This window comes from Chiloscyllium plagiosum, chromosome 2 (assembly GCF_004010195.1).
Source record: "Chiloscyllium plagiosum isolate BGI_BamShark_2017 chromosome 2, ASM401019v2, whole genome shotgun sequence".
NCBI lineage: Eukaryota > Metazoa > Chordata > Chondrichthyes > Orectolobiformes > Hemiscylliidae > Chiloscyllium > Chiloscyllium plagiosum.
The window spans coordinates 13,010,686-13,024,963 of NC_057711.1; the positions used below are offsets into that span (position 1 = coordinate 13,010,686).

A 14,278-nucleotide genomic window follows, 5' to 3' on the forward strand; every position below is an offset into this window, starting at 1 on the left:
AATTGCAGAACAGTTCTGACAATAAACTTTTGACCTGCAATATTAACTTTGCTTCTCTCTCCACAGACACTGCTAGGTCTGCAGGTTATTTTCAGCTTTTTCTGTTTTTATTTCAGACTAACACATTGTCAGCTGTGACTTGGTTACACATCGACTATGCAGGATGTTTCATGGGGTCAATGTCCTTAATCATTATGGACTCCTTAGTCATTATGGACACCCATTCAAAGTGGATGGACGTGCAGAAAGTTCATCTGTCAAATACAAGGAGGATGTTAGAAAAGCTCTTACTATCTTTTGCAATACACAGACTCCCAGAAGTGTTGGTCACAGACAACAGGCTATCATTTATTAGCAGGGAGTTTGAGTATTTCCTAAAGTCGAATGGCATTCTGCATGTAAGGACAGCTCTATACCATCCATTGTCCAGTAGTCTGGCAAAAAGAGCAATCCAAACTTTGAAGGCAGACTGAAAGAAACAGCCTATGGCTTCTTTCAGTACCAATCTGTCCAAGTTCCTGTTTGATTACAGAACCACCCCTCATGCATTGACAAGTATACATCCAGCAGAGTTGCAAATGGAGAGAAGACACTGCACTAGGTTAAACCTGATCTTTCTGGACCTGGTGGAGTGGGGTAGAGGGTGAAACAGCATCAGGAATGACAATGCCAGACACAAGACTCTTCCATGTAAGAAAGGGTACAAAGTTTGGTGTCAAAACCATGCGAAAGACCCTGGATGGATAAGAGGCATGGTCGATGATAAGTTAGTCCTGTGATATACAAAGTTCGAATAGGCAAGGCAGTCCTGAACAAGCACACGAAAGCAGCAACCTTGAAAATGTGGCAGGAGCTAAGCATACCCAGCCCCTCCAAAGATCTGGCAAGGCTGTCAAAGCCCATGAGTTCTTCCTCTCCACCTTGTATCAAAGAAACCTCTGAGGATAACATGGACATGACAGATGTTGCAGCCTCAATGCCATTGCCGCTTGACAAAGGCAATGAATGTTGGCGGAGATGTTCTGGGCAGAATAGGTTGGCTATGGTCTGATACACATTGCATGCATCCAAGGATGAGTTGGAGCAACTGGGCCTGTTATGCAAATGCTACAAAGAGAAAGAACAGGCTTACGTCTTAGGGGTGGGGGTGGAGGACAACGTAGAGGGGGAGGGATGTAGTGATTGGAATGAGGTTAGCCAAGTGGAACTCATCGAATATGAGTTACCTGATTGGAGCTGTTAACCTGATCCAGGAGTGTCAGGGGTTCTACTCACTCTCGGAGCTGGCTCTGTGCTCGCTGGACCAGTGTCAAGTACTATGCACATGTAAATAAAGGATGACTTGGAGAGAGGATACTGGCCTTTGTGGAGTTATTTCAGGAAGTTGACACACCACACTTCATTCTAAATTTGCTTTGCCTCCATGGGACAGAGAAAATTCCAGCCAGAATTGCAGAACAGTTCTGACAATAAACGTTTGATCTGGATTATTAACTTTGCTTCTCTCTCCATAGACACTGCTAGGTCTGCAGGTTATTTTTCAGCTTTTTCTGTTTTTATTTCAGACTAACGCATCTGGATCTGTTCTGTCATTTTTGTTTTGAAAATGTAAATTTGTTTTGCAAATTACCACTGCTCCCTTACCATCTTTCATGGCTGCTATTAGCACTGAATATACTCATCCCATGCCTCTGTCAAGGGATTTATTTGTTTCAAGCCCATTGATTACCATTTGACTGGATGGTGGTATTAGTATCTAAGTATGTCAGATGGTTCATTTTGGTTTTAAGCCTTACTCCAGCAAACATTCAATGGTGACAACTCAGTGCATCATGAGAGTGAATGCTGTTGTTTGGATCAGACCATTAACTAAGGCCCTGTCTGTTTATTCATATGGATTTAATAGATCCTAAGACACAATGCAGAGAACAGCAGGAGAATTTTTCCAGGCATGGATCTCGATTTTGTGCACAAGAGATGGTTCATTATAGGTTTGGCTCTTTTAATTTTTTTTTTTGGCAAAGCCAATGTTCGCTATATTTTCTTGTCAACCTGTTCAGCAATGTTATTTTACACCTCTGAAGCAGCTGAGATTTGAACCCAGACCTCTTGGCTCAGAGAGAGAGATGCTACCACTGTGCTGCAAGAGCTCCCCCACCCCCACAAGTCAGCATTTATTGTCCATTCACAAATTGCTCACCATTTTATTCCATTCAAACCCAGTTGGAATAATATTGGAAGTGATGCCTGTTCCAATACTTAAAACTGACTTTGCAATTCCAGCTTCATCTACTGACATTTGTTCCATATTTCCTCTTTTGGTAGCCTTCTGTCACATAAGATCATTGCTTACACTATGATGGTCAAATCTGTTAAAAATCATCTGGTGTGGCCCAGAAGCTGCACTCTGACAAGGCAGTCTCTGCTCCCATTGCTGCAGAGGAAGATACGATTGAAAAGGTGTTGGTTGCTCTGGTCTTGGTTTTCTCTGGTCCCCTCTTCTCAGCAGCTGAGCTTTTTGTTTTCACTCACCACTTCCAATGACCTTACACAGTCACCTTCCAGAGATCCCAGCCATCAGTGACTGTCCCCCATGATGCAGAAATTCACCAAAGGTCCTTGGATAGCACTTTAAAACCCTCAACCACTTCTATCAGGGCAGTAGATACAAAGGGTCAACCTACAGCACATGCATTGCAGTGGTTCAAGTAGGCTGCTCACCACCACCTTATCAAGGGTAACTAGGGGCAGGCAATAAATGCAGACCCAGATGGAGAGGCCCATGTCACACAACATTATTTTGAGAATGAGTAGGGCAGTTCTCACTGACGACCTGACCAACATTTATCCTTCAATCCATTTCTCCGAATCACATGGTTGGCACTGCTGCCTCAGTGGCAGGGACCTGGGTTTGATTCTAGCCCTGGGTGACTGTCTGCGTGGGTTTGCTCTGGTTTCTACCCCCAGTCCAAAGATGCGCAGGCCAGGTGAATTGGCCATGCTAAATTGCCCATGGTGTTCAGAGATGGGTAGGTTAGGTGCATTATTCAGGGGTAAATGTAGGGGAATGGGTCTGGGTGAGATACTCTTCGGTAGGTCAGTGTGGACTTGCTGGGCCGAAGGGCCTGTTTCTATGCTGTAGGGATTCTCTGATATGGACATTTGTGTCCAATCTGGCTACTGTGTTTTTTACAACAGTCACTTTGTGTTTCTCTCCAGCTATCTGCTTAGAAGCCATCCAAATAACAGAGCCACAACCAGTGCCAGAAAGAGGCACGTCCTGAATTATTTCCAGCTGGAATGGGGGAGAGGGCAGGGGAAAGCATTGAACATCTTGCTGTTGGTCCCCATCTGATACACACTGGCCGTTGAACCTCCTGACACCCAATGAATCTGAGTATTTTGTAACCCAGAGAATGGACTACCTGACATTGGTGTGTCGGAGGAATTTCCAAGCCAACACTTAACCTGTTCGACCACACATTCTGTGGCCACAACTTGTGGTGTGTGAACTTGAACCCAAAGCTTTTGGCTATGAGGTGGAGAAGCTACCCACTATGCCACAAGACCTCCCTACAACAAGACTACGCTTTCAAAGTTATTTATTGGTAAAGTGATTTGGGGTTCCTGAGGTTGTGAAAGCTATGAGAAACAAAGCAGTTTATTTGTGGTATTGTCAATAGTAAGTAAACTGCCAGCCATTTTCCAATCTTACAAAAGTAATGAAGGTGCAAACTTTAGAGGCTGTAAAGCACTCTAGGATGTCCTGAGGTATTGAATAGTGAGAGAGAAATGGGAGTATTATAATCAGATTGAGGTTTACAATGTTCTGTACTCATGGAAGGTGATCCCCTATATAAATAAAGTTATTTCTTTTACTATTGCGGAAGAATGTCAAATATCGAAGAATTCTTGATCCTGGGGCTATTGAGCAGAAACGTAACCATATAAATAAGGTGGCGACAAGAGCAGGTTAGAGGCTAGGATTCCTACAGTGAGTAATTCATATTCTCACTCTTCAAAGTCTATCCACCATCGACAAGGCATAAGTCAGGAGTGTGGCAGAATACTAGTCAAGTCTTGTCGAGATGAGTGCATTTATACAGCTTGCACCTTCATAGAGCAACATTTGCATTGCAAAATCTCCCAAGGTATTTTAGAGGACTGTTATTGGACAAAAATTGACATTTAATTACTAAAGGAGGTGTTGGGACATCATCAAAAGCTTGGTGGGAAGGGAGGTTTAAAGCAGCACCTTAAAGAAGAGAGAGATAGAGTGGTTTGGGGAAGGAGTTCCAGAGCTTGGAGCCCAGATGCCTGAAGGCATGGCCGCCAGTGTAGAGTGACTGAAATCAGGACACGCTCAGCAGTCAGAATTGGAAGAATGTGGAGATCTGAAGTACAGTGGAACTGGGCCAGATCAGTGAGGTGGGATTGGGAAGAGGACATGGAGGAATTCACAGAATGATAAAAACCTTCCAGCGTAAAAGAAGGCTATTTGGCCTATTGTGTCTGCACTGCTCTCCAAATGAACATCATGACTTAGTGCCAATTGCCTGCCTTTCCCTCATACCCCTACACAATGTATCTATTAAAATAGAGTTAAAAATCACACCAACACCAGGTTATAGTCCAACATGTTATTTGTAAGTACTAGCTTTTGGAGCGCTGCTCCTTCGTAAGGTAGCTAGTAGAGCAGGATCATAAGACACAGAATTTATAGCACTAGATCATAGTGTCATGCAACCTACAGAATATATTCAACAATCCTAGATTGCTGTTAAGTCTTTCATCTTTTAGAATGGGTTACAGGCTTCAATTAATTTGTGTGTAAATTCCAGAACGTCTTTCAAATCACATTCCAGACACAACTTAAAGTTTTATTTAAAAAGTGACATCTCAGCTCAGACAATGCATTAAAGGTGCGAGGTTAGAGTCATTTTATATTCCAATCTTGAGTCAGACTGGTTCTATTTCCAAAATATGAATTCATAAAATGTCACATGGATTAACTGCCCACAGATTGTTTTTGAACAAAATAGAATGTAACTGCAAATACAATTCTGCAAATGAAAGTTCGCCTCATTGTCTATCCCATATGCTGCAGACAAGGATGCACAGAAGCATGGTACATTGGCGAGACCATGCAAATGCTAAGACAACTGATGAAGGGACACCACGCAACAATCACCAGACAGTGAGAGATATTCCCTCCCAGTTGGGGAACATTTCAGCAGTCAGAGCCATTCGGCCTTCGATCTTAAGGTCACCATCCTCCAAGGTAGACTTCGGGATATGCAACAATGCAGAGTGCCCAAGCAGAGGCTGACAGCCAAGTTTGATGCCCATGAGGAGAGCCTCAACTGGGATCTGGGATTCATGTCACACTACAGGTGACCCCAATCCTAAATACACTCACACATACCCACAACCTTACATACTCACACATCCATACACAGGCTCTCTCTCAGACACATACATACACCCACTCCCATACTCACACCCACTCATGCACACACTCTACCAAGCACACACATTCACATGCATACACACGCATGCACACACATACACATTCATTCCCACAAACACACACTCTCTCTCCCTCACATGTACGCACACACACATACATATAAATCTATAGGGTGAATTTCATTTGCAGAATTATATTTGCAGATACATTCTATTTTGGTCTAAAAGCAAAAGCAGTTAATCCATGTGACATTTTATAAATTTCTATTTTGGAAATAGAACCAGTCTGACTCAAGGTTGTAATACAAACTCTAACCTTACACCTTTACTGCATTGACTGAGCAGAGATGTCACCTTTTTAAAATAAAACCTTGTGTTATCTCAGGAATGTGACTTGAAAGGAGTTCTGGGATTTATATACTGATGAATTGAAACCTGCAAACCATTCTAAAAGATCAAAGTCTTCACAGCAATTAAGGTTTGTTCAATATATTGTGTCAGTTGCATGACACTATGATCTTGCGCTACAAATTCCGTGTCTTATGATCCTGCTTCACTAGTTATCTTACGAAGGAGCAGCACTCTGAAAGCTAGTACTTCCACATAAACTCGTTGGACTATAACCTGGTGTTGTGTGATTTTTAACTCTGTCCACCCCAGTCCAACAACAGCACCTCCTCATCATGTCTATTAAAATATTCATCCGTTTCCCTCTTGAATGCCTCATCTGAACCATATTCTAAGTGAACTTCCTCCACACTTGCAGGCAGTGTTTCCAGTCCCTGAACATTCCCCCCCCACCCCTCTTGCTTTTTTTTCATAAATCACTTTGAGTCTGTGCCTTCTGGGTTTTTGATTCTTCCAGAAGCCCCGATCAGCTCCTGGGGCATAGTTCCCTGTCAACGGTTGTGTGGCAGAAAAACTTACCAGTCAATTTGGGCACAGCAAGATCCCGTCGGCTACCAACGTGACCGTGGCCCGATAAAACAAATACAAGAATACTGGGGACCTCAACAGTTCGAGGCAGCATCTGTAGAGAGACAAACAGAGTTAACGTTTCGAAACCGATGACCTGATAAACTGTTTGAATTATGTTGGTTGAAGGTTATGGGCGTTTGTTGTGTTTTTTTTTCATTCAGACTCATCCGTAACCTGTGTTTTCTGGGTGTAGTGAATACTTGATTGCCAGTCAATGTATACAGCCCGCAGGCGGCGCCTGGTCCCTGCCTCCCTGTGAGCGGGTGGAGAATGAGGAAGGCTTTAGTAGGGCGGGGGCATTTCAGCAGCGCCGCCTTCCACCCAACCTCCGTGCCTTCCACATATGGGAACGCGGAGTGTCAGCAGAACACAAGCGCACAGTGTGTGGGAGAGAGAGAGAGAGAGAGACAACGTTCCGGAATAACACCCACACTGAGGTGTGCAAACCCAGCAATCACTCCCGGAGCAGCAGCAATCCGGAGCAGGATCCCAACTCGAGCTCGCTGCTTGCCAGCTGTTGTAATAAACTGTGCCAACACCCGGAGCGGCTGCAAAAACAAAACAAAAACCTGAAAAAAAGGAGCGGTAGCGCCGACATCGTCATTCCCGACGGGAATCGGGATCGGAGCTGGAGCAGGGAGCAAGCGAGGATTAGATCAGCAGTGGTATTACAGAGAGACCAGGATCAAAATCAGGAATAGGTTTAAACCTGGAGCACGATTGGAAGGGAAACCAGGAACGGATCTGGAGTAGGAAGTCAGGATCAGACCAGCAATTCGATTAGACCAGGAGAAGGTTTAGAATAAGAGCAACATCAGAGGGGAAACCATGGTCAGAGACCAGCAGTAAGATTAAACCAGGAGGAAAGTGTGAGGGGGAATTAGGATTAGACCAGAAACAGAGTTAGATCAGGATTATACCAGGAGCAGCATCAGAAAGGAAACTGACAGTTTACCTAGAACTGGATGAAAGAGGAACCAGGACCAAACTTGGAGCAGGGTTTGGGGAGGACTGGGATCAGGGTAAAGTTTGTTTGGGATTGCCTTTGGTAAATCAAATACTGGTTTAGTGTTTTACTTAGGATTTCTCCCGAGGGAAGTACACTTGTCTGGTGAAAGGGTTGCCAAAGTCCTAACATGGGGTCGTATGCTGATGAATTGGCTGATAATCAATAAGTTGGTCTCTGGTTATTACCTGATGAATTATCACTTTCTCGACCTAACACTGTTGGATTATCCATTCATTGGAGCCAGATTACCAATAGATCAGGATTTGATTATTTCCTGATTGATCATCAATGATTTTGACTTTCTGGATTAACAAAACTGGATTATCAACTGATTGTTACTGGATTATTACTTCACTGGAACCAGATCACTGACTGACTCATAAATCAGAAGTTACTTATTGTCATATTATCAATTGACTGTCAAGATATCATTGATTTCTCCTCCATTGCTAATCCAAGCCAGTGCTGCATTATTAATTAGATCTGATCACTTCTGATTGATCAATTTGAAATCACCTGCATGTGGACCCATCTCTGATTCTGGTGATTTGAAGACCTGCTTATAAATCCTGGAAATCTTCCCCCTGTCCTCCTCATTCTATCATTAAGAGGTTCTTGATTTGGGAAAGATGTGAATTGGATTTCAGGAGTGGGGGGGAGGGGGGTGTGAGGGGAGATGTCGAGAGAATCGGCACTCAGATTGGACCTGTCCAGTGATGTATTGATACCTGACCCTGGGCCATATTCTGCTCCGGTGCTGGGCACGATACCTGGGTGCAGCCATCTCCGCCCCTCTTCCTACAGAGCGCTGCGTAGTGCAGTCTCCACTTTGACCAGGATTGATGACTTCCACTGTGAGAAAATTGGGTCAGGATTCTTTTCTGAGGTGTTCAAGGTAGGTGGCTGTGAATGTTGCTCATACTACCAGGGAAGTTGATTGATAATTGGTTGAGAGAGAGGCAGTGCCAAATACATGAGGCAGTAACTGCTCTTGGGAACACTGTGTACACCTGAGAGGTATGACTGGACCTTAGCAGTGTGTCTGTGCCTGGTAGTCTGACTGTACCTGATGATCATACTGCCTGCCTATGTGGGGCTCTGCATATATCTGATTAGTCTCTATTACATGAGCTTTTGTCTGCTACTGTCTCTCTGGTTTGGATACAGGAAACGTGCTGAAATCTGCAGATGAGACTATGCAGTAGTTGGGATTGTAGTTCATTATCGAGAAGATCAAATGAATAGTTACAGAATTTATTGGTAGAATTCTACCTTTCAAATGGATTAGTAATCATAACATCAATAAGAATAACTTTGACTTTAACTTAATAGGATACCCACTGTGCTTGTCAAGAAAATTATGTAACAAAATATGGCATCAAGCCACTTTGGGACAGATGAGGTTAGATGACCAAAAGCTAGATCAAAGGATAGGTTTTTAAGAAGCATTAAAGAGGAAGGAAGTGAGGTAGACAGGTGTAGAGAGAGATTTCTAGAGCTGAAGAAACAATTGTTAACAGTGAAATGATTAAAACCAGGGATGTTTGAAGAGACCAGAATTCCAGTAAGGCAGACATCTCTGAGGATTGTAGAGTAGGAGGGGAAAATAGAGATAGCAAGGGGTGAGGCCTTGGAGGGATTTGAAATCAAGGATGAAAATTTTAAGAAAAGTTGCTATTTCAGTGGGAGCCAAAATAAATTAGTGAGTGACAGGGGAACAGAAATTATGCAAGTTCAGATATGTTTAGCAGAGATTTGGATGGTTCCAAGTTTATGATGTGTAGTTGGTAGGGCAGCAGTCATTGAAATCGTCAAGTCCAGCACATAAAAGATGTGAATAAAGGTTTCAGCAGCAAATCGGCTGAGACAGGAAAAGTAATCTAAGTTACAGTAATGAAAATAGACTCTTAGTGATTTTGTGGATGTGAGGTCAAAAGCTCACCTCGGGGTCATGCTCAATGCCAATGTTGACAAAGGCTTAATGGAAAAACAAAATACTGCTGATGCTAGGGGGTCTGAAATAAAAACAGAACTTACAGCCAGAGCTGCTGAATTACTCCAGTATCTATGGAGAGTAAAGTAAGGTTAGCTTTTTGAGCCCATTATGGACTCTTCAGAATTGCTGAATACATCCCAGGAAAAAAAAAACCTAAAGAAATGCCTTTCTATTCCTCAGTAGCCTCTTTGAAAAGGCAGCCTTACAAAATGCCTCAGATATAAAGACATGTTTTTTTTTAAATGTGTTCTTTGATAAACAATCTTTGTTTTCTTTGGTAACAGTCAACAAAGAAATAGTTGGTACTGCTGAACACAGGTGTTGTCTGTGAGCCGTTCAGAACAGAGAAACATCATTTATGTATTCAGAAATATTCTACTACACTTACTGTTCACAAACCAAATTCCTGTTGTGATGATTTCTGGTCACACCTTTCTGTCAATTCTAACTTTACAAATTACCATGTCAACATTTCCCACTCAGTTCCCTTACCTCACCTGTGTCACTGTGTAATTGCAAACTTTAACCATTAGGTGGCAGGTATTCTAAAACCAAATTCTTATCATCATTGTCTACATCAGTTGAACATGGCCAGCTCGGTGCCTGCTGATAAAATTTCATTAATGCTCTTATTTGGCTGAATTCACAATCTATTACATTTAAAAGTCTTTTGAGGCAAAAGCCTGTCATCCTCACATGATGAAGACACCTCATGGCCATGATGATGCAGTTTGCCTGCTGGAAGTATATCCACATGCTCAGAAGATTCACACATGACTGAGACCTCGCCCACTCCAAGTTGTGAAAATACTCACTTGAGGCCCAGGCTTTTAAAAGATGCTGAGCCCTTCAACTAAAAACAAAAGGCAACAAAAATAGTGAGGAGCACAAAGGTGCATAAATACAGCTGTACAATCAGAAGATATGTTATATTATGTTCAAAAACGTTTTTTTAGAATTGAATGCGAAACACATGGATGACAAATTATTTCTCAAGTTAGATTTGAGAGGTTCTCTTAGTTCACCAACAAATCTGTAACAAAAAAAATTGCACCTACAGGAGTTCCCTGATTTATAAATGCTCATACTGAGGAACGTCATCTCATACGTAGATGTAATTTTAAAGATCTGACATATGAAAGTTTCCAGTACTTATGTATGGCTATTTTATATTGTCCTGCATTGTGTTCCAACTTGCGTACTAATCGCCTTGTGAACAGGCTCCATTTTCAACCTGATGGTTGCCTGTATGTAGCTCTTTTTGTGAGCTCAAGACCTACTAATGGGCTTTGTTGTACAAATCTAAGTGTTTTTTTGTTTCTCAACTGAAGTTAAACTCCTGAGGAGAGAGGTAGCAGGTCTAGTTTGAGAGCCTTTTTTTTTTATTATTTGATGTGGGTATTGCTGGCCAGACCAGCATTTATTGTCTAAAAAACCGAAAGAACTGCGGATTCTGTAAATCGGAAACAAAAACAGAAATTGCTGGAAAAGCTCAGCAGGCCTGGAAGCATCTAGGGAGAGAAATCAGTTAATGTTTTGGGTTGAGTGACCTAAAGCAAAAGTCAGAACTGAGGAGGGGTCGCTTGACCTGAAATGTTAACTCTGATACCTCTCCACAGATGCTGCCAGACTTACTGAGACTTTCCAACAATTTCTGTGGGTCTGGAGTCACATTGTAGGCCAGACTAGATAAGGACAGCAGTTACCTTCCCTGAAGGGGGTTAGGTTCTGGATTGCTAGTGTGGTGACATTACCACTTTGTCACCACCTCCTCTGTTTATGAATGTACAATCTCAGAACTATCTATAGTACAAGCACGTCTTATTGCGAGCAGATTGTGGTTCCACCTGGCCGAATCTCATCACCCCATATCCTTGCCTGCACCAAGTCCCACTCACCTATCAGCCCCATTGGTCACTGTCACCACTAGCATATTAAAATTCTGATCCTCACCCGACTCCCTATCTCTGCAACGTCCTGCAATTCTACAGACCTCTCTAATGCTGACAATTGTGCATCTTGATTTTCATCATTCCACCATGTGGACTGTATCTTTAGTACCCAGGACCAAAATTCTGGAGTTCACCCAACACATATTACATCTAGAGTAAATGTTTGGATCATTTGAAGGGTTATATTGTCAAAGAGCAGGAAATGACACTCTCTTTTTAGTGTGTGGGAGAAGTATGATCTTAACGACAGAGGCAGTTGAAAATTCTGGGGCCCAGAGTTGGCGCCTCTCACCCAAAATGCCTAATCCAGTCATTTCCCTAGAAACCTGCAGCAGCTGTGAGAGCAGCCTGATCCCAGGGTAATCTAATCAGATCCATGTTCACTGATGGAAGCAAATTGAGAGCTCAGAGAATTAGTGGCTGGGTGGAAGCTACTCTCAGCATGAACTGGGACCTAGCACGTCAGGTTTGTTTGTCAGGGCAAGAGTCTGCCTTGAGGCCAAGGGCACCAGTAAACTGTCTGAACTTAGAATATTTGTAAAAATCAGGTATTTCCTACCCTTACCTCATGACACTCCCCGCATAAAACTAATATTGTTTACTGAGAGACACATAGAATTTTACAGAAACGAGCCACTGGGCTTCCCTTGATGTTTATGGCCTGCACAAGCCTCCTCCCACACCCCATCAATTCATCTCATTGTCAATTACAAATCTTTCTATTCCTTTCTTCTTATGTCTTTGGCTTTTCCTTAAATGCATCAATATTATTTGCCTCAACTGTTCTAGTTAACAGTGAGTTTAAAAATCTTCCCACTCTTTGGTGATGAGGTTTCTCCTGAATTCCCAATTGGACTTATTAGTGAAAAATAAAGAACTGAGGATTCTGTAAATCAAAAACAAAACAGAAATTGCTGGAAAAGCTCAGCAGGTCTGGCAGCATCTGCGAAGAGAAATCAAAGTTAACGTTTTGGGTCTGGTGACTCTTCCTCAGGGTGGCTCTGAGGAGAGGTCACCAGACCTGGAATGTTAACTTTGATTTTTCTTCACAGTTGCTGCAAGACCTGCTGAGCTTTTCCAGCAAATTCTGGATTTATTAGTAACTGTTTTATGTCCAATGCTCCCAGTTTTGGACAGCCTGCAAGTGGGAACATCTCCATGTTTTGATTCAGATGTTTTCCCCTCTAGCAGAAAGAAATAGAGCAGAAATAGAACATGCTGGAGAAAATCAGCCAGTCTGCTAAAACTATACAAGACATCATGAAGGGCTGATAAAGGGCTTTTGCCTGAACCGTAGATTTTCCTACTCCTCTGATGCTGCCTGACCTGCTTTTCCAGCACCACTCTAATCTATACAAGACATTAGTCAGACCTGGAATACTGTGAACTGTTTTGGGACCCTTATCAAAGGAAAGTATTGGAGGCAGTCCAGAGAAGGTTCACTGCACTGATGGTATGGAGGGATTTTCTTTTGAAGAGAAATTGAGTAGATTGGACCTGTACTCGATGGGGTATAGAGGAATGAGAGGAGACCTTACAGCAACATTATAAGATCCTTAGGAGATTTGACAGGGTGGATATGGATTGTTGTTTTCCTTTTGTGGGAGAGTTTAAGACATGAGCTCATAATCTCAGAATATGGAGATGAGGAAGAATCTCTTCTCTCTGAGGGTAGTGAAGCTGTGGAACTCGTTAATGCCGAGGGCTGTCAAGACTGTACTTTCAAGGCTGAGATATACCAATTTTTCATCTGTAGGGGAATTGAGGATTATGGGGGAAAAGCAGTATTGTGGAGTTGAGTTATCAGGTCAGCCATAATCTCATCTCATTGGCAGTTGGGCTGAATGGTCTACTTGCTCCTGCGTCTTATGAGCTCTGGAGAGGAGATAAACTGAGTTTGCAATTTGTGTCCAACATGATATTCTTCAGAACTAAAGGCAGAATGGGTTTTTCCAGTAGAGACAGGTAATGGAACATGAGAAGGGTAGAGGATGAGGGGCATTTGGAAATCACAAGGGTTGCAGAACAAAAGGCAAAGGAATTGGTTACAGTTGTAGTGGAGCAACATAGCTTCCATGTTAATGGTAGAATAGATAGCAAAACAATGAAAGCAAGATGGTGGGGGTTGGGGAATATCAAAATGGTGGACAATATTCATGGTCTGAGGTTGTTAGGTTCAATGTTGTGCCCTGAGGGTTGAAAGTGAGCCACTTACTCCAGCTTGCATTAAGCTTCACTGAAGTACTGCAACAGGCTGTTGACAGAAATGTGAAAGCAAGATAGTGTATTGGACATAGAGGAGCGTGAGCAGTGGATAAAGTAGTCTAGATTTGAAGATGTACAAGTCAACAGTTGTCTCACGTAGAAGATGTGTTTGGAGCTTTGGACAGTGAGGAGGGAGGTGGATAACCGACTTGACACGGACATTCTTTACAAACCCATCAACTCCACAGCTACCTGGATTATACCTCTTCCCACCCTACCTCTTGCAAAAATGCCATCCCGTATTCCCAATTCCTTTGCCTCCTCCGTATCTGCTCCTAGGAGGACCAGTTACACCACAGAACACCCCAGATGGCCTTCTCCTTCTTTAGAGACTGCAATTTCCCTTCCCATGTGGTTAAAGATGCCCTCCAATGCATCTCGTCCACATCCTGCACCTCCGCCCACAGACCCCACCCCTCCAACCTTAACAAGGACAGGACACCCCTGGTGCTCACGTTCCACCCTACCAACCTTCGCATAAACCAAATCATCCGCCGACATTTCCGCCACCTCCATACGGACCCCACCACCAGGGATATACTTCCCTCCCCACCCATTTCTGCCTTCCGCAAAGACCGTTCCCTCCGTGACTACCTGGTCAGGTCCACG

At 43.0% G+C, this 14,278-nt stretch overlaps 1 protein-coding gene across 1 annotated transcript in view; it reads left to right on the plus strand.

Moving 5' to 3' along the window:
• The first annotated feature begins 6,646 nt into the window (after positions 1-6,646).
• The window catches only part of tesk1b (testis associated actin remodelling kinase 1b), a 132,869-nt gene continuing 125,237 nt past the window's right edge, over positions 6,647-14,278 (plus strand). Inside the window, exon 1 of the mRNA XM_043674568.1 lies at positions 6,647-8,351. Coding sequence (XP_043530503.1) covers positions 8,133-8,351 — 219 coding nt within the window. The 5' untranslated portion in view covers positions 6,647-8,132. The remainder of the gene's footprint in view (positions 8,352-14,278) is intronic.